Below are 27,029 nucleotides of genomic sequence, written 5' to 3'. Positions count from 1 at the left end.
GATTAGTTAGCAGAGTTATTTGTCGCATATTTTAGATATGTAGTAAAAGAGAGTATTTTCTTCCTTAGATTGGTAAAGAAGATGAAGACTTCAGTGAAGAAGAGCCTGAAGAAGATGAAGATGATATTGACAACATCCTTGAAGATGAATTTCCAAAAGATGAGGAAGTGATGAGTGAGGAAGATGAAGAACAGGAAATGGATGCACTTGAGCGCCTGAGAGGTGAACTGGGAGAAAAATTTGAAGCAGATATGAGTAATTTACAAGTAATACAGGTTACTACTTTTCCTTCATTTTTCATAATTTAAAATGTAACATTTGAGAACGGAACAAATGCAATTTGGTTTATGTCTTAGTTTCTTTTTAACATTTCAAAAGAAATGCATATTTTAGGGCTGTCTTCCCTTTAGCCAGCACCACTTGCAATTATGAAAACAAATTAATAAATCAAGGGCAACATGGAAGCCACATAGAGTCAAAAGTTTTAGCTGCCAATATGCAGCCACTCGGAAGCTGAAAAATATTTGTTCTCTTGACTGAAGCAGTCACTCACCAGCAATGTCTATGTGCTGTGACCAGACTTTGTCCCATTAAAGATATTTGGTTTTATGATTTTTTTTCATCAGGATGAATTTGAGAAGCTTTTGATCCCAGTGATTCTCATCAATGGAGCTCGAAAAATCCACATTGTACAATATAATATGAATATGAAACTGAAACCACTGGTAGAGAATCGTGAGAGCATTTTTGAAAAATGTTATCCAATAGCATCACACCTTGCCCAGAAAATGCTTAGCTGTACCTATAAGTATGTAAGCGCATTTGGCTACTGGGACCCTGTAAAGGTAATATCAGCAAATGCATCTAAAAGCTGTGTTCTTTCTTTTATTTTTTTTAAGTATGTCTAAGAAGAAGACAGAGAATAATTTCAAAAATTCTAAGCATTATACAGTACTCTTAATTAGCTATAAAAATATGTGATTGTTTTATTTTTCTGAAGAATGAATGGTAATCAAAGGGTTTAATCTCTTTCATCTACTTCTGTAGAGATAACACAATTCCAACTTGGTTTTAACTTTGTAGCTGAAGATAGGTAGTGGAAATATTTTCAAACTACACATCGAAAGGCCTGAGCTCCAGTACTAATTTGCCACCTAATTTTAGGCAAGTCAAATGACTTCTTTGATTCTTTAATGGACCCAGGGTCTCAGACCCTGTACTAAGACCTAGTTCTGTACTAAGACCCTGACTGGTTCCTTACCTTTAAGATGAAAGAATAATGCCCCCAGGCCACTGTGATCAAATACAAGAGTATAAAGTCCTCTGGAAAGTGTGAGACACAATACAAAATGTGACAATGATGTTCATAACAAGAATTTGTAAGGACCATATTTTTATGCAGTGTGGACAAACAGATTTAATCCAGTTAGAATTCACTAACCCCAAATGTGGGATGATTTTCAACAAATCTCAACCAAGAATATGCCAGCTACTGTTCTAGTCCCTGGGAATAGAGTAGTGAACAAAACAGACAAGGTTTCTTTTGTCTTTCAGCTTATATTCTAGTTGGATTGGGGAGGGAGGATAGGCAATAAATAAGTAAACAAACAAATATGTTCTTGAGAGATAATATTAAGTGTTACAAAGACAATTAAAAAATGTCATGTGATAGTGACCTGCTCTCTCGGCCCATGTACCTTTTTATTTCCATTGATGATATAGCACAGTGGAGAAGATCATGGCCTCTGTATCCAGACTGCCTGAGTTCAAAACCACTACTTATTAGATGACCAACCTTGGACAAATTACTTAACCTCTCTGAGTCATTTCCATTTGCATAATGGGAATAAGAATAGTCCCTACCTTATAATATTGTTACAATGATTAAATGAGTTAATTACTGTAAAGTGCTTACAAGAGTGTTTGGCTTTTTGTAGTGCTCAATAAAAGTTATAGTTGTTATTAATATGTATTACTATTATTGGTCACTGATAAAAAGTATTTCAGAAGATGGGATCCAAAATGGAGCCATGTGCATTTACCTGAAATCTCCTTCTTGGTTGATATTGACACAGTCAATTTCAGTTCTACTTAATTGTGCCATCTTCTTTATCTTAGCGGTAGGATGTCAAGAGAAACCTTTTCAAATATCATGCTGGAATATAGAGACATATGACAGTGCCCTCCATAGAGAATTGGGTAGAGTTAAGTATGTATTAGAATCACCTAGAAAGTTTTTGAAAGATAGCCATGCCCTTCTCTCTGAGATGAGAAAGAAAGGGGAAGAAGCAGACAAAGTCAGAACCCTATTTAAGGAGAAAAGGCTCATGTCCAAACATAATTAGGACTATATAATAACGTCTTGTGGAGAAAGGAGTGCATGGTCATAGGAAGGGTTTAAGCATTTAAATAAGCATTTTTCAGGGCTGTTTGGGAAGCTTTCTGGGTGCATGACAGTTTTTTTAAAAAAGATTTTATTTGGGCGCCTGGGTGGCTCAGTTGGTTAAGCAAATGCCTTCTGCCCGGGTCATGATCCCGGAGTCCTGGGATCGAGTCCCACATCGGGCTCCCAGCTCGGCGGGGAGCCTGCTTCTCCCTCTGACCCTCTCCCCTCTCATGCTGTTTCTCTGTCTCTCTCTCTTTCTCTCAAATAAATAAATAAAATCTTTAAGAAAAAAAAAAGATTTTATTTATCTGAGAGAGAGAGAGCGCATGAGCGGTGGGGAGGGGTAGAGAGAGGGAGAAGCAGACTCCCCCCCGCAGCCCGCCAGGCGGGAGCCCGATGTGGGGCTCGATCCCAGAGCCCTGAGATCATGACCTGAGCCGAAGGCAGCCCCTTAACTGAGCCAGCCAGGTGCCCCTGGGTACATAACAGTTTGATATTTCTGATTTAATGACACTTTGTGTAATCTGACCTACAGAGGAGAAAGGATACATGCTAATTATTTTGAGCAATAGCAGAAACTACTGTAAGGACTCTCAATTTGGGAATTTGAAATGGAATCATTAGACTTTCAGCTTTTTTTATTACCAAATATAAGACATACAGCAGACATTCCCACGCCACCCCTGAGTTTCTTCTTATACCTAGCATTTACTCCAGCCCAAAAATGTTGATGTTGACAATACCATTGACCTGTGACAACTGTCTAGGTGTAGCTCTGGTAAAGGAGCAAATTGAACCGTACTGCTTCACACCTACTTTGTCAAGTATGGGCTGATATGTGGCCATCTGATGCTCTAAAAAAAGATATCCAAACCTAACATCAATTAATTACCCAGTTCTCATCTTGACCTAATGCAAATATGTGGGACCATTCCTCCCACTCCATTCCATACCTAAACCTTAAGCAGGCTTTTAGGTATTTTTCCCTTTTATGACTGCTCTTGATGTTTATGTGAGTGGAATTTTGCCTATATAAAATGTGGATGAGATGCCTGTGGGATTTGTCCTACCAGTATGCCCCTAAAGATAACCCAGGACCCCACCTGTATTAGTTTACTCAGGCTGCCATAACAAAGTACCACAGATGTGGTGGCTCAAACAATAGAAATTTATTTTCTCACAGTTCTAAGGCTGGAAATCCAAGATCTAGGTGCCAGCAGGGACAGTTTTCTGGTGAGACCTCTCTTCCTGGCTTGCAGATGATCCACCTTTTCACTATGTCCCCACGTGACCCTTCCTCTGTGCTTATGCACTTCTGGTGTCTCTTCCTCTTCATATAAGGACACCAGTCTTATTGGATAGGGCTCCACTCTTAACGATCTCAACCTTAATTACCTCCTTAAAGGCCCAATCTCCAAATACAGTCACTTTGGGGATTAGGGCTTCAACTTATGAATTGGGGGGAACACATTTCCATCCATAACACCACCTTAGGAATGGACCTGTTTGTGAGGATAAATTGGCCCATGAATATATGCAAATAACTTTACACTCCTTGGCAAAAACATACACTAAATACATTATAAATGAAGTAGGAGAACTATAATTGTCATGAACTGAAAGCTAGTGAAGATTTCATCAATTGCATATGGGTATAAGATAGTTCTTTTTACATAGTCTTTAATAATAATATTTGGCTGTAATTAGTTTTCTTATATATTGTTAAGAAAGATTTTCTTATTTTACAAATTTGTTCAAATGTATTTGGAGGAAATGCTGAATAACTTAAACCTATGAATTTAATTGTGTATATATTGCAGCTAAGTGAAGGAGAGACAATCAAACCAATTGAAACTTCAGAGAATCCAGTTCATGCTGTAATCCATCGTCAGTATATCTATTTTTTATCTAGTAAGGAAACGAAAGAAAAATTTATGAAGAACCCAATCAAATATATCCGCCAACCCAAACCCAAGCCTACTGTGCCCATTAGGATTATAATTCTGGGACCTCCAAAATCTGGGAAAACTACAGGTAAGGGTGTGTGTTTGCCCTTGTTCTTTTTTTTTATTTTATTATATTCATTTCAGGTGTATGATGTAGTGATTCAACTATTCCATGTAATACTCAGTGCTCATCAAGATAAGTATACTCTTAGGCCCTTTCACCTATTTCACCCATCCCCCACCCACCTTTCCTCTGGAAACCATCTGTTCTCTATAGTTAAGAGTCTGTTTTTTGGTTTGTCTCTTTTTTTCTTTTTTCTTTTGTTTATTTTGTTTCTTTGTTTTGTTTTTTTTTAAGATTTTATTTATTTATTTGACAGAGAGAGAGATAACAAGAGAGGGATCACAAGCAGGGGCAGTGGGAGAGGGGGAAGCAGGCTTCCAGCTGAGCAGGGAGCCCAACGTGGAGCTTGAACCCAGGATCCTGGAATGATGACCTGAGCCGAAGGCAGACGCTTAACAACAGAGCCACCCACACGCCCCTGTTTGTTTTGTTTCTTAAATTCCACATATGAGTGAAATCATATAGTATTTGTCTTTTTCTGACTGGCTTATTTTGCTTAGCATTATACCCTGTAGATCCATCCATGTTGTTGCAAATGACAAGATGTTGTCCCTTTTTATGACTGAGTAATATTCCATTATACACACACACACACACACATAACATACATACATATATGTATATATACCACCTCTTCATCTATCAATCACTTCTCAGCCTTTTGGCTAAGATCAAGCATATCCATTCATCTATCAATAAATACTTAGGCAGCTTCCAAAACCTGCCTATTGTAAATAATGCTGCAATAAACATAGGGGTGCATGGATCCCTTTGAATTAGAGTTTTTGTATTTTGGGGGTAAAGACCCAGGAGTGCAATTCCTGGATCATGGGTAGTTCTATTTTTAATTTTTTAAGGAACCTCCATACCGTCTTCCACAGTGGCTGCACCAGTTTGCATTCCCACCAACAGTGTACAAGTGTGCCTTTATCTCCACATCCTTGCCAATACTGGTTGTTTCTTGTGTTTATTTTAACCATTCTGACTGGTGTGAGGTGATATCTCATTGTGATTTTGACTTGCATTTCCCTGATGATGAGTGGTGTTAAGCATCTTTTCGGGTGTTTGCTAGCCATTTGTATGTCTTCTTTGGAGAAATGTCTGTTCATGTTTCCTGCCCATTTCTTAATTGGATTATTTGTTTTTTGAGTGTTGAATTGTATAAATTCTTTATATAATTTGTATTCTAATCCTTTATTGGATATGTCATTTGTTAAGTATCTTCTCCCATTCAGTAGGTTGTCTTTTAGTTTTGTTGGTTGCTTTCTTTGCTATGCAGAAGCTTTTTATTTTGATACAGTCCCAATAGTTTATTTTTCCTTTTATTTCCTTTGCCTCCAGAGGCATATCTAGAAAATGTTCCTAGGGCCAATGTCAGAGAAATTACTGCCTATGCTCTCTTCCAAGATTTTTATGGTTTTAGAAAGGTCTCACATTTAGATCCTTAATCCATTTTGAGTTTATTTTTGTGTATGATGTAAGAAAGGAAATTCTTTTGCATGTAGCTGTCCAGTTTTCCCAACGTCATTTGTTGAAGAGATTGTCTTTTTCCCATTGCATATTATTTCCTGCTTTGTCAAAGATTAATTGACTATATAATGTGAGTTTATTTCTGGGTTTCCTATTCTCTTTCATTGATGTTTGTTGTTTTTGTGGTAGTACCACACTGCTTTGATTACCACAGCTTTGTAATATAACTTGGAGTCTGGAATTGTGATGCCTCCAGTTTTGTTTTTCTTTTTCAAGATTACTTTGGCTGTTGGGGATCTTTTGTGGTTCCATACAAATTTTAGGATTGCTTGTTCTAGTTCTGTGGAAAATGCTGTTGGTATTTTGATAGAGATTGCATTAAATCTGTTTTGGCTACTAGGGACATTTTAACAATATTTGTTCTTCCAATCCATGAGCATGAAATATCTTTCCATTTGTTTGTGTCATCTTTAATTTCTTTCATAAATGTTTTACAGTTTTCAGAGTACAGGTCTTTCACCTCTTTGATTAAGTTTATTTTCTAGGTATGTTATTTTTGGTGTAATTGTAAATGGGATTGTTTTCTTAATTTCTCTTTCTGCTCCTTCATTATTAGTGTATAGAAATAAAACAGATTTCTATACATCGATTTTTTATCCTGCGACCTTACTGAATTCATTTATCAGTTCTAATAGTTCTTTGGTGGAGTCTTTATGGTTTTCTGTATATAATAAGTATCATGTAATCTGCAAATAGTGATGTTTTACTTCTTCCTTACCAATTTGGATGCCTTTTATTCCTTTCTGTTGTCTGACTGCTATGGCTAGGACTTCCAGTACTATGCTGAATAAAAGTAGTGAATAAAAGTGGGAGCACCTGGGTCACTCAGTCAGTTAAGGGTCTGCCTTCTGCTCAGGTCATGATCCTGGGGTCCTGGGATTGAGCCCCAAGTTGTGCACCCTGCTCAGCTGGAAGTCTGCTTCTCTCTCTCCCTCTGACCTTCCCCCTTGCTCATGCTCTTGCTTGCTCTCTCTCAAAGAATAAATAAAAAATCTTTTTTAAAAAAGTGGTGAGGGATGCCTGGGTGGCTCAGTCGTTAAGTGTCTGCCTTCAGCTCAGGTCATGATCCCAGGGTCCTGGGATCGAGCCCCGCATCGGACTCCCTGCTCCGCGGGAAGCCTGCTTCTCCCTCTCCCACTCCCCCCGCTTGTGTTCCCTCTCTCGCTGTGTCTCTCTCTGTCAAATAAATAAATAAAATCTTTAAAAAAAAAAAGATTTTTAAAAATTGAAACATAATCTACTGTGTTAATAGTTTAAAGAGTGAAAATCCATTATCTTAATCATTGTTGAAAAAGGCACTTGGTAAACTATATCCCCATAATGTTTGAATTTTGTATAACTTTGGACTTTTTTTTTTTTTTTTTTAAGGCCAATAGTCCAACAAAAGGTTGGTTATAGTATTTCAAGATGACATGATAACAACATGAGCAATGGTTGGTCACAATGAGAATAAAATGTAAAGGACAGATACAGGAGATACTTCAAAGGAAAATAAAGGACTTAATGACTGACTGAATAGAGAATGAAGGGGAGAGATGAGGTCAAAGATAAATTTGTCACCAGGAATAATAAAGGGGAGTTTTGTGTTCCAGCTCTTCAGATGAAAAGTTTGTTTTGCCCATTTAAACCTCTTAACATGATGAAAGAATCTTTAATAGTCATATTCTAAACGTTCACAAACATAGGGGTTCCTGGGTGGCTCATTTGGTAAAGCAACCGACTCTTGATTTCGGCTCAGGTCATGAGCTCAGGGTCATGAGATTGAGCCCTGCAGTTGGCTCTGTGCTGGGTGTGGAACCTGTTTGAGATTCTCTCCCTCCTCCTTTTGCTCTCTCCCCCACCCCTGCCACTTGCGCGTGGGCTCACTCTGTCTCTCTAAAAACAGATTTTTTTAAATGTTCACAAACATAATATTTCCTCAAAAAAACAAATCATTGACCTTTAAAATAAGATCTCTCAACCAGAGCAAAAGGTGAAATGTAGATAAAGCAATCTGATTTCTCATTTACTTTTTTGTGTGCCTCTTAATCCCCTTAATCTATTTCACTCAACCCCCTACCTCCCCCCTCTGGCAACCACCAGTTTGTTCTCTGTATTTATGAGTCTACTTCTGTTTTTTGTTCGTTTGTTCATTTGTTTTTTTAGATTCCACATATAAGTGAAATCATAATAGTATTTGTCTTTCTCTGTCTGACTTATTTCACTTAGCATAATACCCTCTTGGTCCAACCATGTTGTCGAAAATAGCAAGATCTTATTCTTCTTTATGGCTGAGTAGTATTCCATATTTTGTGTGTGTGTGTGTGTGCACATGTACATGCACGTGCATTACATCTTCTTTTTCTGTTCATCTATCAATAGACACTTATTTGATTCCATATCTTGGCTATTGTAAATAATGCTGCAGTAAACATAGGGGTGCATATAGCTTTTCAAATTAATGTTTTTGTTTTCTTTGGGTAAATACCCAGCAGAATTACTGGATCATATAGTATTTCTATTTTTAACTTCTTGAGGAACCTCCATACTGTTTTCCACAGTGGCTGCACCAATTTACATTCCTGCTAACAGAGTACTAGGGTTCCCTTTTCTCCACATCCTCACCAACATTTGTTTCTTGTCTTGTGATACTAGCCATTCTGACTGGTATGAAGTGATATCTCATTGCAGTTTTGATTTGCATTTCCCTGATGATTAGAGATGTTGAGCATATTTTCATGTGTCTGTTGGCCATCTGTTATCTCTTCTTTGGAAAAATGTCTATTCAGGTCTTCTGCCCATTTTTTAAAAGAATTATTTGGGGGTTTTTTAGTATTTACTATTAGTTGAGTTGTAGTATTATTAGTTGAGTTCTTTACATATTTTAGAAATTAGCCCCTTAATGGATATATCCAATTCAGTAGGTTGCCTTTTTGTTTTGTTAATGGTTTCCTTCACTTTGCAAAAGCTTTTTAGTTTGATGTAGTCCAAAAAGTTTCCTTTTCCTTTTGTTTCTTGCCCAAGAAAACATGTCCAGAAAAATATTTCTATGGCCAAAGGCCAAGAGATAGCTGCCTATATTTTCTTTTAAGAGTTTTATGGTTTCAGGTCTTGCATTTAGGTCTCTAATCCATTTTGAGTTTAGTTTTGTGTATGGTGTAAATGATACAGTTTTATTCTTTTGCATGTAGTTGTCCAGGTTTCACAACACCATTTATTGAAGAGACTGTGTTATCCCCATTGTGTATTCTTGCCTCCTTTGTCATAAATTAATTGACCATATACATGCAGATTTATTTCTGGGCTCTCGATTCTGTTCTGTTGATCTGTGTGTCTGTTTTTGTGTTAATACCATATTGTTTTGATTTCTCATTTCTTTGTTGAGATAGAAGTGAATTTTTAATAAGATATCAAATTATAAAAGCTTTGTTATTATTAGAACTTTAAAAAAAAATGGGTCCTATTCCAGCATTTGTGGCAAAGCTGAGATTAAGGACTCTGGCTCTCACAGGGGCTTCCCTTTGGGGTGGCCCTAACTGTGGTCAGTTAATCTGCATTCCATATAAGATAGGATGGGCTCTCTCAGTGTTCTCTACACTCTTCAGTCTCCAGACATAATAAGGCAGGGTATATAGACCACTACAGAGCATGCCTACATTTAACAGTTACTGGAAGCCATTGCCTATGGTCTCATTTAGGAGAAGCAGAGGTCAAGGTGAGTCCTCTTTCAACCAATAGCAACATCTATGTAACCTTGGACAAATTATTCCATGTTAGTGGGCATCAGTCCTCTCATCTAAAAAATTAGAATTTCAGTATCCAGGGACACCTGGGTGGCTCAGTCAGTTAAGCGTCTGCCTTTGGCTCAGGTCATGATCCCAGGGTCCTGGGATCGAGTCCCACATCGGGCTCCCTGCTCGGAAAGAAGCCTGCTTCTCCCTCTGCCTGCTACTCCCCCTGCTTGTGCTCTCTCTCTCTCTCTCAAATAAATAAATAATCTTAAAAAAAAAAAAAAGGAATTTCAGTATCCATTCTACCCATCTGATGGAATGGTTGAAAATACCAAATAAAGTCACAGAAGAAAAATTGCCTCATGAGCTATAAATTACTATTAAAATATCAGGTATGAGGCGCCTGGGTGGCTCAGTCAGTTAAACGTCCAACTCTTGATTTTGGCTCAGGTCATGAGATTGAGCCCCACTTTGGGCTCTGTGCTCAGTGAGGAGTCTGCTGGAGAGATTCTCTCTTTCCCTTTCCCTCCCCTCTGCCCCTCCCCTTGCTTGTGCATATTCTCTCTCTCTCATTCAAATAAATAAATAAATAAAACATTTTTTAAAGATTAAAAAAATAAAATGTCAGGTAGACCATTATAATTTTTTAAAATTATTTCATATAGGGGGCACCTGGGTGGCTCAGGCAGTTAAGCATCTACCTTGGGCTCAGGTCATGGTCCCAGGGTCCTGGGATCGAGCCCCGCACTGGGCTCCCTGCTCAGCGGGGAGCCTGCTTCTCCCTCTGCCTGCTCTGCCTGCCGCTCCCCCTGCTTGTGCTCTCTCTCTCTCTCTGACAAATAAATAAAAATCTATTTTAAGAATCTTTTAAAAAATTATTTCATATAGGATTAGCTGAGATCTAACTGTTTAGGGGTATGCTATTCTGACTGCAGCATGGAGTCCATAAATGGATAGACAAGGAAACAGTCCAGTCCAGTGACACAGGAGCATTAGATTATTATTTTGGACATAATGCCAAATATTAATAGTACACATAGGATGCCATGTAAAGTTCTCAAAATTTTTGTTACCTCATGCAGAAGGAAGAAAACACTTAAATATTAGTTTTTTTATGAGAAGAACCCACAGAGTTGGCTCATTAACCAGATCCATCAGCCACATACTTGAAGTATTAATAATTATTGACCTTTGACAGTAGTAATTCAATAAAATGTAACAATTTTAATTTTCAAAATTTCTTTGGGGAATGTGAAGATTAGCTCACTGTGGATGTCAATTAGCCAGAAATTAGAAATAAGGTTAACTAATGAATTTGTAAAATGGAATAAGTTTAAAGTTTTAATGTTTTTCAGTTGCCCAAAAAATTTCAAGTGAATATGGCTTAAAGCGTTTGTCAGTAGGAGAAGCTTTGCGTTACGTATTAAACAGCCAACCAGACACAGAGCTGGCACTCATGTTAAATTGGCATCTTCATAAAGGAATGACAGCACCTGATGAACTGGCTATTCAAGCCTTAGAAATCTGTCTGATGGAAAGCACATGTAATACTGCAGGGTAAGTGGGTGTGGGGCTGGGGAGGGAGTTAAAGAATTCTTTTAAGAATTACCAACAAAATTTAAAACACTTACATTAAACAAGGTTTAAAGCTCTGGTAGAGGGTGTGATCTACTTCTCAAACCTTAGGCACATTCATGGTTATATATTTTAATTTTCTGTCAGGCTAAAACTTGGCTTGAACACTTATATGGCAGAATAGCAAGCGGCCACTTCACTCGCTGCAGCAACCCCTGGGTTGTCCAAAAGTCTCTGGGCTTACACTGCCAACAAAGGAGGCCAGTGTGACTTCCGACGTCTAGTAGACCTTCTCACTGCTCCATGGAATGATGAAGGAGTGGCCCTCCCCTGTTCCCTAGAAGGTATTGGTCTAATGGAGATAGTCTCTCACTGGCCCAGCTCCCTGCACATGTAGCAGTGCCCCTCCCTTAGTGCTACATTTGGACCTGAGGGCCCCATGCTTGAGCTTTCCCTTCAGTTCACAATCCTCTGCCCTACCATTACTCACCCAATGCAGCCTGGTCATACCCAGTTGTAAAAGCCAGTGCAACCTAACGCCCTGCTCTTGAGCCCAGGTCACTGACCTAGAATCCCACTGATCTATTCAAGGTTGTATTACATTAAGAGGCTTTTAGCCCTTCCCTGCTACTGGTCCTTAAGTCTTTGGACAGTTCTCCTAATTTCAGTTATGAAGAGCAGATTCTGGGGTGTCAGATTTTTCCCCCAGAGGAGGCCCTGGGACTTACACAAATTGAGTTACCTCCTCCCTGGCATTCAGCTTTGCACACAAGGGATCTCTGTGAAGACAACCTTGAGTCAAAAGGGGTTTATTTCACCTTAATACCAGGACAGTGACTGGCCAATCACCCTGAATTTTTCTAAACTTGAGGGCCACTCAAGCGACCCTTCACAAGCAAAGAAATTGAGCTACTCTTTATTTTGAAAACCCCAAAACACAACTCCCATAACGTTGTCTATTAGGTTTGCCTGGCTGCATTAATTTATAATCCTCTCTGCCATGGAACTTAGAACTAGTGCCTGGAGACTTGGCTGGAGAGCACTGAGTAAGGGGATCCTGTGACTTCCTCTAAACCAGCCCTTCCTGATGACCATCAGCCAGCAGGCCCTGCTTGCTCCCTCCTCAGAGGGAGTTTCCTGACTTCGGGGGCCACTCCTCTCGGAATGTGTGGATACCCTTTATTCCTCCTCTCAGTTTGATAGTTATACTCTCATTATCACAGACTGGGACTCACGTAAATTCTCTGTCCTTTCTGCTCAGAAGCATGATGGGTCCTGATGGAATGATTCTCTCCCAGATATCACAGGGCTCCTCTCACCAACTCCCCATCTCTCCTCCCACCGCCACCCCCCAGCCTTCCCATAGAACTTTACTATAAAAGCAAGCTTAGAGCACAATTGTTTTCCCATATTTGTTTAATCCCTTACTAAGATACTATTCATTGTGCCAGGACCTATTCTAGTTGTTTTACATACCGGATCTCTAAGTCTTTAAGACAACTCTCAGGGTTAAGTATCATTTCCCCTATTTTACTGAAAACTGAGACTCAGAGAGGTCAAGCTAGGTCTCAAATCTGTGTCTGTCTGCCTCCGAAGCCTGTATTCTTTCCACTGTTTCATGCTTAGAATAAAAGCACCGGTTAAATAACACAATGTTCAAGGTATAATGCGTGTTACCTCTTGAGTTCTGCCAAAGCCTAGCTCTGTGATGCTAAGTGTATGAATTCAGAGCTGTGTCTGTCTGTATGCTGCCCTACATCTGGCTCTTGGGCTGACTGAGGTTAAAAATATAGAGAAAAAGAGGGCAAAGTGCAAAGAAGATAAGTCAAGTTACAAAAGAAAGAGCAAGAGGCTATTCCTAAAGAGATAGACTGGTTCTAGAAGACAGGAAGGAAGATAGGAGAGAAAAGAAATCTGGAATTATTTTCATGTTTCTCCTTGTTAGTGTTGTCATCGATGGCTACCCTGTAACTAAATATCAAGTGAGTCTCTTGGAAGCTAGGTCAATCATCCCCATGGTCATCTTTGAGTTGGATGTGCCTTCCAAGGAGATTTTCAAAAGATTGTTCCTGGAAAAAAAAAAGGAACAAAGGTAATGTATGTGATGAAAGCTACGACAAAGGAATGAACTTTAATCATCCAGGAAAAAAAGTATATTTTTAACAACTTTTTCCATTCATTCTGTTTCTCTATTAGTTTGCCTTATCCACTACACAATAGCACACAGATAACAGCTGTCAAAAACTCAAAATACCATAAAAATATTGATGAGATTAGGAAATATTATCAAGAACAGCATCAGAACTGGTATGTGATTGATGGATTTCACAGCAAATGGTGGGTGTGGAATAAAGTCATTAAGAAAGTTCAAATGGTGAATAAATATATGCAGATATACCTGGAAAGGATAAAAGCAGGTAAGAAAACATTAAATTGTTAAAATAGAATAAAATGTTAATTGAAAGTCTACATATGCCTGATTCATGTTACCATAATTCATTCAATCTGAACATTTGTTCCCACAATCTTAATCAATCTTTTAAGTATATAGTACTATCCAATTATTGTGGGCATGTATATTGTTCTCATAAATGACTGCCACTACTCAAGCTTTCATTTATTGAATTCCTATGTGAACCTAGCACATAAAAATAATGCATAGCCTCTCACTAGAAGAATTTATAATGTTTGGAATGCCATGTAAGAAGCTAAATTTCAAGAATGCTGGTTATATGAGAGTAGTGGTCTATGGGATGACACTTGGCAAAATTTTGTTTATGAATCTAGAATTAAAGTTATTTTTGGTATTTATATTCATTATGGTATTACATAAGTGCTGAATCTATAAAAAATTAAACTTGAGCATAAAATGTCTTTTAATATATATATTTGGAATCCATGAAAGAAAATGTTTGATTATATATTCCTATAAGTTTCTTGACTTTTGTCTAAAAATACATAAAATAGAAGGAAAGTGATCTATATCTAATATCTCTAAGAAGAGTGATGACTCTAAAGAATTGAGCTATAGGGGTCTCACAGACATCTGATTAGTGACTTTGTTTAACTATGGGACTACAGAGAAAATATAATGAGGTATGAGAACAATGTGACTAATAGAATCTTACACAAGGCAGTGAGGATTCTGCATCATTAAATCTTGATTAGCTTCATTATTTGGGCATAACCAGTATCTCTGGTTCCTGTTTGTCTGCAGACTGGGAATTTGTTTTCACCTGAGGATTACAAGGCATGATGAGTACAAGGGAAGAAAGAATTGGGCTTTTAGAAACCTACTCGCAATAAGTTTTGGAAAGCATCGCACTTGTAAAAGACTCCACGGCAGACTTTGAAAGCAAAACTTGTGTCTCTTTCATCTTTCTGTTACCCTATTTCACCCTCCCTACACCTTAGATTCAGTTCCCTGGAAACAGACTCAAGTTTAAACAAGATTAAAACTTGTCTGCAGAAGCTTTATTGGAAAGTATTCTCAGGATTCGAGTTGCCAGGTTTAGCAACCAAAAATATAGGATGCCCAGTTAAATTTGAATTTCAGATAAATAACAAGTTTTTAGTGTAAGTATGTCCCAAACATTGCATGGGATATACTTACACTAAAAACTCTTCATTGTTCATCTGAAATTTAAACTCACTGGGCTTCCTGTATGTTAATCAGGAGATACAGCTGTGGGAAGTGAGGACAACAGAATTGGACAGAGGGAGAAACTGACCTGCCATGTGGTGGAAACGAAAGCCTCAGCAGATCTGATAGGGAAGCCCTGGAGCTAGGATGGACCTTCAGAATTTCCCAATTGAGGGGAGGAGCCAGGCTCTATATCCCTCCATTGGCCTGCCACTGACCACAGGTCACTCTGGGAGGGGGTTAACCTGTGACAGATGGGCAATTCCCAGTGCACCTGTGACCCATCAGCACAGATACTCCCAGCATCTGAGGGATGGCTGCATCAGCCCTGAAGAGGAATGTGGATGAGGTGCCATGGTATCCATTTCATTATTCCATATATACTTGCCTCTACCTTGAATAGTTTAATCTTATTGAAATTGACCTTATTGATCTTCTGCTTCAACTTCCACGTAATAATCTAACCTGTACTTGATTGTTTAAATTTAGTTTTGACTTTTTTTTTTTTTCATTCCACATTTCCTTGTATGCTATCCAATGATCCTCTCCTATCAGGGGGCCAAAGTTTACTCTGACTGATGAGATGGAGCAAGGTCAGGGCTAGAAGATTAAAGAGATTCCTCCTCATTCTGCCACATTTCAGATTAAGATATATGGGCATTGCCAGATGTCATCAAGAATACAGAAGAAGAGATATTTGAGTATCTTTTAGGACTTGGAGTTATGTGATTCTAAATTACCCTGTCACTAAACCTGTCAGGATTTGTGAGGTTCAGCATATCTGAGCTAAAGAGCAGCTAGGATTGTAATACTGGGGTACCATATAGTATAATATTATAGCACTATATAATACTATATACTTCAATAATAAGACATATTATTATACCATAGTACTGTACATTATAACACTTTAGAATAATATTATGGCACTATAGTATTATAGTGTAATGTTCTTTGTAGGAAAGGAATATTAGGGCTTCTTAGCTTTTTCATCTGTGTCATAAACAACAGATGGAATAGCGTATTAGTTTATGCTGCATAACATATTATTTCAAAACTTAGCAGCATAAATAACACACACACACACAAACACACAATTTCTATGGGTCAGGAATCCAGTCACAGTTTAACTGGATTCTCTGCTTTAGGAACTCTCACAATCCTAATCAAGGTATTGTCTAGGATTATTGTCTCATCTGAAGGCCCAACTGGGAAAGAATCTACTACCACACTCATTCATGTATTGTTGACAAGATTTCGTTCTTTGAGGGTTGTTGGATTGAGGGCCTCAGTTTCTTGCTAGCTGTTGGCCACAGACCACTTCCAGTTCCTTCCCTTATAGTCCTTTCCAACATGGCACCTTTGTTTTATCAAGTGAACAAGCTGAGAAGGCAAGAAAGAGTGCCAAAAAGAAGTCACAGTCTTTCATAATTGTTTTAGTTTCCTAAGCCTGCTGTGAGAAAGTACCACAAACTGGGTGGCTTAAACAACAGAAATGTATTCTCTCACAGTTCTGGAGGCTAGAAGCTCAAAATCAAGGTGTTACCAAGGCCATATTCTCTCTGAAGGCTCTAGGGGAGAATCTGTTCCATGTCTTTCTCTTAGCTTCCAGTGTTGCCATCAATCCTCTCCATTCTTTGGCTTGTAGACCATTGCCCCAATCCTAAGGATCAATTTTATATGTTTACTTTGTCACATAACAAGCTATGATTTATGATTCATAAATTTTATAGTTAATTTAAGACCTTCCTAGGCATAATGATAATTTTTAAAAGGCAAAACTTCTCACTAATGAAAGGGACCATTAACAAAATATATTAAGGGTCAAAATTTACTCATTGTAACTAAGATGTATGAAAAAATTTTTTCATTTTCTATAATATGTCTTATTTCTTTGCAATCCCCATTCCAGTGCAGTATTGGGGAGAAAACTCTCAAACCTGTTCACTGAAGGACTTTGGGCTCTTCCTTTTTAAAATAGACTCTCTGGGGTAAACCTAGTCACTTTTGGAAAAACATTTCTTCCCTTCTCTTGTGTGCCATCTGGGTACAGTAACATCATGTCAAAAACTATTCGCACTTTTTGAAATCTACCCCATAGAAAAATTAAAAATATGTAGCAAATTTATATGTGTGTGTCTAAGTGGCTATATATATAAAGAGTGATGACACATATATATGGTTTATAACAGATATATAATTTATAATAGATAAGAATTAAAAACAACCAAAACATTCATCAACAGATAAATGGCTAAGTAAACTATATGCATATTTATACAATGGAATACCATGCATCAGTTAAAAAGAACTAGGTAAATCATATAAACAGACATGGAAAGATGTCAAAGACCATAAATAACTGATAAAAGCAAGTTGCAGAATAATGTTTACAGCATAGTGGCATTAGCATGCTATGTGCAAAAAATAAATGTGTACATGCAAGTGTATAGGAGAAAGTCTGAAAAAGGTACAAATCAACGGTGATTACTCTTAGGAGGGATGTTGAATTGAGAGGATGAAGGTGTGAAGAGAAACTTTTACTTTTTACTCTGTTGTTTGGAATTTTACAGTGTATATGCATTTGTATCATGTGTGTGTAATTCAAATCATTTTAATTTCTAAAATCACTGTTCTCTATGGAAAAAAATATAATAATAGTAGTTAATTTGTTACTAATAGGAAAAGCTGCCTGCATAGACAAGTTATGTATCACACCTCAAGAACTGATTTCTCGCCTGGGCGAATTTGGACAGTTCTGCCCTATCAGCCTGGCAGAATCACATGAACTAGTTGATTGCTCTATAACTGACTCATTGGAATTTGCAGCAGAATTCAGAGGGCACTATTATAAAATGAGTTCTCAGGAAAATCTGAATGTAAGTTTGTTCCTAAATCCACGTATTTACTAGGGAAAGAAAATGCCTGTCTCAGAATTCATCAAATGGGAAGGCGTGGGTACAGCTGGGAACACCCAGGAACCTGGGGACCAGGAGCCCCATTATTGGAACCTATGACATTAGGACCAATGAGGCAACTTGGAGGCCAGTCTTGAGACTGCACCCCAAGATATATTTTGGCATACAGTGGAGGTTCAGGGTCAGTGATGGGCCCTCAGCTTAACAGGTAGGGAAACCCAGTGGCGATTCCTACCAATGGAGAGGATGCTGAGCATCAAGACTCAGCCCACAGCTGGGCATCCAGGGGGTTAAGCTCCCACAGTGCAGAAGGGAAGTCACAGTCGTAGATGTGAAGAAAGATCGGGCGCCTGGGTGGCTCAGTTGGTTGAGTGACTGCCTTCAGCTCAGGTCATGATCCTGGAGTCCCGGGATTGAGTCCCACATCGGGCTCCCTGCTCAGCAGGGAGTCTGCTTCTCCCTCTGACCCTCCCCGCTCTCATGTGCTCTCTCTCTCTTTCTCTCATTCTCTCTCTCAAATAAATAAATAAAATCTTAAAAAAAAAAAAACCTTTAATAAAAAAAAGAAATGAAGAAAGATCTCACCTATGTCTCTCCTGTGCTTTAAAATGTTTTCATCAGTAGGGTTCCCTGTATATCTGTATACTGTATTTCTGTTTAATGCAGCAGAATGCAAATCTGTTCTAATATTATATCTATAATTTGTGAAGATAAAGGTTCATAGTTGAAAACTAATCAGATGCCTCTGAACATTTTACTTTCCTCTAAAGAGGTAGAATTTTCTTATCACTTTATTAAGGTGACATTTATTTCTTCCTGCATATATAAATGGCAGTCACAGAATTTGAAAACTGGAAGTAACACTAGAGATCATGCATCTGGTCTGCCCCCTCCATTTTACAGAGTGTTAACTAAAGCTAGAGAGTTAACTCCCCTGCCAAATAGCACCCAACTAGTTCATTATACTGCAGTGCCGGCAGTCAGGTCAGCAAGTGATGTGCACTCCCCTGTGTCTGGCATATAGCACGAGCTCAATAAATATGTTCTGTGTGAATTAGTGAGGGAGTGAGTGAACAGTGGGAGAGATCAGGAGAGAGACCTTGGATGTCATCACTTGGGGAAAGAGTTACTGCAGAGCAGAGAGTAGCTCTCAGCTGGGTTGCTGCTGAAAATGGAGAAAGCAGGAGAGCCCCCGTGGGTTTTTGACTGGCAGAGCACTCCTGTTTTAAATGGTCTTATGCTGTAATCATTTCCTGTAGAAATTTTTGGAGAACCCAGAATTGTATGTGCCTCCGTCAGCACCTCATCCACTACCACCTGCCGACATGATCCCCAAAAGGCTGACATTGTCAGAGCTGAAGAGCCGATTCCCCAAGTGCGCGGAGCTGCAGGGCTACTGTCCAGTGACCTATCAGGATGGAAACCACAGGCAGGTCCTCACCCTCGGGGGAGGTTAGGGTGATATCTCTACTCAGAATCGGCAGTTCCTATAACAATCTTAACATTTGGGTTAAAAGATCACTATTATTTAACTGGAAAATGTTTTATCTCTTCCTTGAGTTGCATAGGTAGAAAAGGAAACATTTTTGACATTTTATTTATATAGTACTGCATATTAATTATACAATCTTTTTTTTCTTGTCTTTCAGATATGAGGCCCTTGTACCTGGTAACATTAAATTTGCTTTAGAATATCGTGATCGTATATATATTTGTGAGACTAGAGAAAAACTCGAGAAATTTTTGAGGTGAGACCATTCACTAAGTTACCAATATTGAATATCTTCTATGTTCATTGCACCATGCTGGTGTGTGTGTGTACATGCATAAATATATTTGTGTGTATAGACATACTTATGCATACATACATGCATATACACATATATACATATATGTATGATGATGACTAAGAACTTGTTCATGCTGTCCCAAAGCCTGAGGCTCTGAGGTACGTTAGACTTTACATACCTGTTAACAACAGAATGTGACGGCACTTAGGGTGGGGAAAAGCCAGGAGTTCTGGTAATGTGTAGCCCCAAAGTCTGGCTGAGTTGTCTGTTGGGGTAAGGCCTGAATGAGGAGTGGGAGTTGGGTAGATGAAGGGAAAGAGGGACAGGTTCCAAGCAGAGAGACCTACAAACAAACCTGGCCCAGGGGAATCACAGAACTGCAAGAAAGTCAGCATGGCTGGACATGATGAAGAGAAAAGGAAAGGATTGAGAGGTGAGGCTGGAGATGGTGAGCAGGGCCAGAGGGTGAAGTTCAGATAAAATCACCCTAAATTATTTGAACTTGACCCAAAAGGCAGTATGAATATATTAACTGGTTTTGCGTATTATATTCAAATTCGCTTCGGAGAGAGACCATCCCTGGAGTGTTGATAATGGATTGGAGGCAGGAATACCAGTGCTAAGGCTGTTAGAATGATCTTGTCTAAAATAATACAGCATGTTTGAGGTCACCCATGAAGACTGGTGTGAGAAAAGCAGTGGGCTTAGGACCACACCCTGAGAAACACCAACACACAAATGTGGGGAAAAGAGCTTGCAAGGAGAATGATAAATGATAAAGAAGAACCTACAGAGAAGTGAAGGAGAGCCAGGTCGAGGAGGCTCTGGGGAGGAGGGAAGAGAGAAAGTGTCCGGGAGCTAGGTGGGGGTGGGGGGTTGGCCAATAAGTTTAAATGCAGTTTAGAGGTCAAGCAAGAGAAGAGCTAAAAAGTGTGTCAGATTTCGGTTATAACGGGTCATCAGTGATCCTGGCAAGAATGGTTTCAGTAGAGTGGGGGGCGTGGAAGGTAACTACAGCGTGCCACACTCTGGATGCGAGGTGAGGAAATGAAGACACCAGAGGTGACACACACAGAGGTTACCTACAGCAGCTGAGGGGGAGAAGCACCTGCGGGAAGCAGGCTGGGTGTGAGAGCGCAGGGCACGGTGGAGTCTGCTGCGGACCCGGCCAGCAGGCAGGCCCCAGGTAAGGAGAGCCGCGGCTACTTATCTACTGCCAGACGTTTCTGTTTCACAACAAGTTGGAAACCAGATTTCTTTTTCTTTTTAAACCAAATTGTTCTGTTTTTGTTTTTGTTTTTTTAATGTTCATGACTGATTTAAATTTCTAAAAATACTGTGTGGATCAGATCGGATGGAATTTGTGCGGTAGTTTGTGACCTCTACTAAAGCTCACGGTTTGAAGAAGTTTAAAAAGAAAAGACACCAGTTGCTATAAATGATTTAGGATGGAAGGAGTGAAGGTTATTTTTCTTTTTCCTTTTTTTTTTTCAATGAGGAAGATCGCAGCACATTTAAATGCAGATGAATGGGGATGATCCAATAAAGAAGGAAATGCCAAAGTGGAGAGAGAGAAATCACTCTAGAGAGGCTGGTGGGCCGGGGTATCTAAAGGCTGAGGAGTGGGCGGAGAGGGCTGAGGCCGCTCTGACGGGAGGTAAGCTCCCCACGGAAAGAGGAAGTGTGTGCAGCCCTGCTTGCCGTGAGCGGTTGAGGAAGTGCCCTTGGAACGGCTTCTGTCTATATAACACAGCATCCGTGTCGAGGGTTCCTTGGGAGTCAGGAGGATGAGAACAAAGTTTGCTATCGTTGCTGTGGAAAACAAGAAAAGTGAGCAAAGTGAGCAGCACTGGGGGCCAGGCAAAGTTGCAGGTCACAGATCTCCAGCAGCCCCCATCTTCTCACTTATTACGTTCTCTCCAGTGGAGAAAATCAGCCTGGTGAACTTTATCTCTTAGTTGTCTCTTACGCATCCACGTTCCTGTGTATTCACAGTGAGTGTATTTGTGAGCATCCATCTGATGATCTTTATGTTCTCAGGTTGCCAGAGAAATACTGGAGCCAGAAGCTTCCGTACAAACTGCCCCCGTTGAAGGAGCCCATCCATCTCACGAGTCTTCCTTTGCCTGGATATCTGGAACAGGTTCAGTTACATGACTGTCTGTGTACATACATTAGTAGAGTACAACGATCTCTTTTTTAACAATAATTTTTATTTTGGTAACACTGAAATTCAAGGCAGAGTTTTCTGATTTTAAGCTGCAAATCCACTCTGAACCTATTTTGGTTTTGGATGGCTGGGAAAATAAGAAGTGAGAAGAACCCCTGCTTCTCTAGCTAATTCCCAAATATCTGCAATAAAGTGAAGAGAGAGCAGATTGTCGTGAAATTGTTTACATTTGACTTGTGGTTAGATTTCTTATTTTGAATGTCAGGGTCTGTAAAACTTTTTAAATTTGAAAGGTGCAGATTCGGTCTCCGAGAGGTTTATTCACTGCTCAAAAGTGTCCAGTTGCAATACCACCACAACTGAACTGGCGAAGTCATATTTTCCCCAAATCTAGGGGCAAATGCCCCCAAATGCTACTCAAGTTACATCTTATCATCTAAATATAACTCTTTTTAAACAAAATAAAACTTACCAGTAATCAACCACTATTTTAAAAGCTCTTTTAAATTTTTCTATAAAATTTATGCCTAGGGCACAATTTCATACCTTTCTCAGAAATTCTTAACCACTTCATTTTTTTCAACTTGCCTAGATGGTGAGCCTTCAGTCTGGTTTAATATCAAAAGGTAAGATGAGGCTCACCCAGAGAGGAGTAGTCTCATAAAGGCCACGTTTCATCAGGAGGGCCTCACCTCTTCTTTGCCCACACAGGGTTCCAGAATCTTTGCTGCGGTGACTGACAACTGTGGTCTCTGGAATTCCTTGCCAGGTGGTCAAGGGTCCCGACAGCAGAGGCAGTCTGGCCAGTTCTGGCAATGGAAGTAGAAAATGGGCCAAGACAACTCAAAGCCCAGGGACCCCTTCTTTTGTCTTTAATATTTTATGGAAAATGTCAAACATAAAAATAGAAAGGATTGTGTAATGAGGCCCATGTATCTATCAGCCACCTGACGTTCAGCCAATTTGTAATTTTCAATCTTCCTAATCAAAAGTACTTTGTGTTCCTTTCCATGTTCATTAAGTGGTCATTTAACCACCTATAGGCCCCATCCCCAACACCAAAGAATAGCCTCTTTATCTATTTGCCACTGAGAAAAGAAGCCAAATTCAAATATACATGTGCTCTACATTGTCCCCACTGCAGGGTATCGCAACTTCACTAATTAAAGCAATGAATGCAGCAGGATGCATAAAGCCCAAATTCCCGTTTTTAAGTATAAAGAGATCTGCACTACTGTATATAGCATTTCACCTAAAAGGTATGTCTTCTTGAATGATATGCTACTCAGAACTAATTTAACATCATTTGTAGTATATGTGATGAATGTATAGGATTGTTGAGCTGAGTCGGCTGCTTGCATTGGTAGCATTGCAAATATTTTAATGAAATATCATTGTTGATAGCAAATATTTTAATGAAAATAACAAATTTGAGTTTCTAGTAAAGCAAGGACTACGAATTACGATCGGCTCTCAATAATCCATGCCATAGAGAAAGATGAATAGAGGCAGTTATGATCTAAAATGGAATAATCCCCAAATCTTACTTGGGATTTGGATATCTTCTCAGTTATAGCTATGCAACTCTTTCACACACATAGTTCTCTTTCTTTTTAATTTAATGATTCACTAACCTAACAGAAAACATTCAGTTCTGTGACATTTTCTACAGCCTTCAATCCCAAAAGTTCTGAATATACCAGAAGGAAGTATAAGAAGAAGTTGGAGCAATTTATGGAGAGTTGTGAACTCATCACATACCTGGGTGCCAAGATGACCAGAAAATACAAGGAACCTCAGTTTAGAGCCATTGACTTTGATCATAAATTACAGACCTTTCTCTCTCTTAGAAATATAGACCCAGTTAATGGCTAGTTTGCTTGGGCAACTGCAACCAGGACGTCAAGAGTTATCTGAAAGGGATAGAAGGAAATAGGTTGAAAATCTGGCCCTGTCTGCTGTACTTTTTCCCTTCTGAGTGATACACCGTGGCTGCCAGCCGTCAAATGGATTCAAAGCTCTACCGGCCCAGAAAGGGTGCTCTTCTGGAAGCCTACGGCTTGACATAATTTAAAAATGTATTGCTCTTTGCATTCATGATTTGCATTCATACATTCATGCTTTAACGACATAGTTATTCCATTTAGAATATTTAGGTAACTTATTTTACTTAATCTATTGTTCAATTTCCTTTTTAACATTTTTAGCCTCTGTTAAAGAAAATTACTCAGTAAATGTTAGAAAGCTTCAAGAAACAAAATTAACATTGATATAAATAAAATAGAAACATTGGTTACACTTTCAACATAAGGAGTTGTTTGTAAACTTCATGAACCTGAGACACTTTATCATTTTCCCAACAAAATAAATGCATTGAGATAACTAAATGGCTGCCTCTTTTCTTTTTCTTAAATATTCAAGAAGCAAGCTTTATACATTATTTTGTAATTAGAAATCACCTGGAGTTTTGAGAAGGATGAAATCTGGAGTCTTGTCATATGACATTATCCAGAAGTATATATGTTAGAGGAAAACTCACTAAATTGTATTTGAATGAGATTTTTAAAATATTATCAATTTTTCAACAGCAGTATAAGAAATGTAGAATATGAAATAGCAAGATTGGCTCTTCAAAAAATAAAAAATACAACTACTATATGTGTGATCTTGGGTAAATCTCAGTTTCTCTGAACGTTTGTTGTTTAATCTCCAAAATGAGTGATTTAGGGTTTTTTTCCAGCTTAATGAGGTATAAATGACAAAATTACATATATTTAAAGTGTACAACATGGTGATTTTGATACAGGTATGCATTGTGAAATATGTCCCACAATCAAGTTAATTAACCCATCCATTGCCTCACATAGTTACTTTGTGTGTGTCTCTATGTGTGTGTAGTGAGAACCCTTAAGAGCCACTCTTTTAGCAAAATTTAAGTATACAATACAGTATTATCAACTATAGCCACCATATTGTACATTAGGTCCTCAGAATTTATTCATATTATAATTGAAAGTTTGTACCTTTTGGCCAATATCTCCCATTTCTCCTACTGCCCAGCCCTTGGCAACCGCCATTCTAGTTACTCTCTGCTTCTAATGAGCTTGACCTTTTTGGTTTTTTAGATTCCACACATATATGATGCCATGCAGTATTTGTCTTTCTCTGTCTGGCTGGCTTATTTCACTTAGCATAATGTCCTTCAGGTTCATCCATGTTGTCTTTGACCCTATAATTTCAACAATGTTAATTAAAAACTAGAAGGCTGTCCTATATATTTTTGTATAATATATTTTCACAACAAAATATATTTAAACAAAAGAAAAAATAAGAATTGAGATTCTAACTAGAGGGTGAAAGACATTCCAGGAGTTAACAAACATGTATATTTACCAAATGTGAGCCAGGCATGGTGAAGACTGCTCAGTTTATACAAGCATGTATATATTTACAAGGACCTCTCTCAGTCTAGGGTAAGAAATAAAAATGTAAACAGATACACAACACCCCTACAAAATGCAGGAGATACAGGACCTAGAAACTGGAGCACTACTGAATTAGTCTTGTAAAATCTCTATAAAGTGGAGGTATTGACCCTATAAAGATGCCCTATTGGCACAGAACAATGTCAATTACTCTTCTGTTCCCCTCAGATACATTTAAGTCATGAGCTTTGGACTATAGTTTCTGCCTGCTACAGTTATCAGTCAACCATCATAGCCTGCAAGGATGTTTTTGATTCCCTTCATAATGTCCAAGGACTTGTACCAACCTCTAGTTGCTAGATGATTATGACCCTCTCTTTCCTTCAAACTCCTGCTGGGTTCTCCATTGACCCAATTCACCCAGAAGCCAGTAGGTACTGGGCTTTGTTGAAGTCTTTGCAGCTTCCAGGGCCAAAAGATGGGGAAGAAGAGTGGAGATTGAATTTGGAGGGGAAAGAGAAAAAAATCTGGATAGCCTCTTCTGTATCAATTCACCTGTAAGTGATCTTATAAGAATTTATAATCTATACTCTGATAATTCCAGTATTAATGTCCCAAATTCTGTTCTCATCTCTGAACTTCAGGCTCTTGTCTACATGTGCTTACTGTATATCTTTACTTGGTTATCTAGTTGACATCTCAAATTTAATATTCCCACCCCATACTTGTTATTCACCCAGTTTCTCTTTCTCCAGTTTTCTCCCAGATTAGTTCATGGTAATGCTGTACACTCAGTTGATTTGGTCCCAAACCTAGGGATGAACCTGGATTGCATTCTTTCCTTCACTCCCCACATCTAGTCTCTCAGCAAGTCCTGTCAAAGATTACCTCCAAAATATACCATGAGTCTGGGCTCTTTTCATGTTTTGTACTCCTCTCACCTACTTTCCATGCTTCTGTTCATGTTCCTCTAGGATCAATTTTCCATCTAGCACCTGGAGCAGTCTTTAAATATATAAATCGGATTTCATCATTCTCTTTTTAAAATCTTCCAATGGCTTCCTACTTCAGTTAAAATAAAATCCAAACACTTTACTCTTGTCAGATGTGTGATTAATTTTATATGTCAACTTGAAGGCTATTTTTGGATGAGATTCAAATGTAAATCAGTGGACTGAGACTAAAACTGACCTCCGTAATGTGGGTGGGCTTTATCTAATTAGTTGAAGGCCTGAATAGAACAAACAGTGCAACCTCCTTGAGTAAAGGCAATTTTCCAGCAGACTGCCTTCAGACTTCATTTGCACTATCAACTCTTCTGGGTCTGAAGCCTGTCAGCTGACACTGCAGATTTTAGATTTCCCAACCTCCATAATCATCGAACCAATTCCTTGGAATAAATGTAAATCTTTCTCTCTCTATATATATATATCCCTTGGTTCTGTTTATCTTGAGAACTCTGGCTAATATAGCATAAAACACCTTGCATGATCTAGTCCTGCCTCACTTTTCAACATCTTCTCCATTCTCTTTTATCTGTTCCATCCTTCTTTTGGATTGACTAGGACTTTTTAATTTCATTTTTCCTCTGAAGTTTTCAAAGTTATGCACTCTATTTCTATCCATTGAGTAGGCTATCGCTACTCTTAACATGAATGCTTAGTCTGAAGATAATCAATACCTCTATCCTTAAAACACTTAATAGTATTCACCAGCTTGCCATCTTAAATGCTATTTTATTCAATATTTCAGACCTAGTTTATTTATTATCCAAATTAGACATTTTTTTTCATAATCAGTGTTTATTTAGAT

The 27,029-nt window shown here is 38.6% G+C and overlaps 1 protein-coding gene and 1 long non-coding RNA gene across 12 annotated transcripts in view; one reads left to right on the top strand and one right to left on the bottom strand.

Annotated features, from left to right (window-relative positions):
• The window catches only part of AK9 (adenylate kinase 9), a 134,461-nt gene extending 110,794 nt beyond the window's left edge, over positions 1–23,667 (top strand). For all 11 annotated transcript variants that reach the window (XM_064597985.1, XM_064597983.1, XM_064597982.1 and 8 more), the window contains 12 exons: positions 69–275; positions 627–845; positions 4,207–4,420; positions 11,052–11,253; positions 13,217–13,363; positions 13,468–13,688; positions 17,597–17,793; positions 19,092–19,261; positions 19,482–19,580; positions 21,663–21,765; positions 22,937–23,051; positions 23,465–23,667. In XM_064597985.1, coding sequence (XP_064454055.1) covers positions 69–275; positions 627–845; positions 4,207–4,420; positions 11,052–11,253; positions 13,217–13,363; positions 13,468–13,688; positions 17,597–17,793; positions 19,092–19,261; positions 19,482–19,580; positions 21,663–21,765; positions 22,937–23,051; positions 23,465–23,667 — 2,097 coding nt within the window. The remainder of the gene's footprint in view (positions 1–68; positions 276–626; positions 846–4,206; positions 4,421–11,051; positions 11,254–13,216; positions 13,364–13,467; positions 13,689–17,596; positions 17,794–19,091; positions 19,262–19,481; positions 19,581–21,662; positions 21,766–22,936; positions 23,052–23,464) is intronic.
• On the bottom strand, positions 21,263–23,673 carry LOC135365596 (uncharacterized). Its single transcript, XR_010413731.1, has 3 exons — positions 23,554–23,673; positions 21,528–21,756; positions 21,263–21,434 (listed from the first exon to the last, which is right to left on the bottom strand). It is a non-coding gene; the product is annotated as an uncharacterized LOC135365596 (long non-coding RNA).
• Positions 23,674–27,029: the final 3,356 nt, after the last annotated feature.

Source organism: Mirounga angustirostris, unplaced genomic scaffold (assembly GCF_029215605.1).
Source record: "Mirounga angustirostris isolate CCGP_5_RB_7025 unplaced genomic scaffold, mMirAng1.0.hap1 SCAF_8, whole genome shotgun sequence".
Classification (NCBI taxonomy): Eukaryota; Metazoa; Chordata; class Mammalia; order Carnivora; family Phocidae; genus Mirounga; species Mirounga angustirostris.
This window is presented reverse-complemented; position numbering and strand designations above follow the sequence as displayed.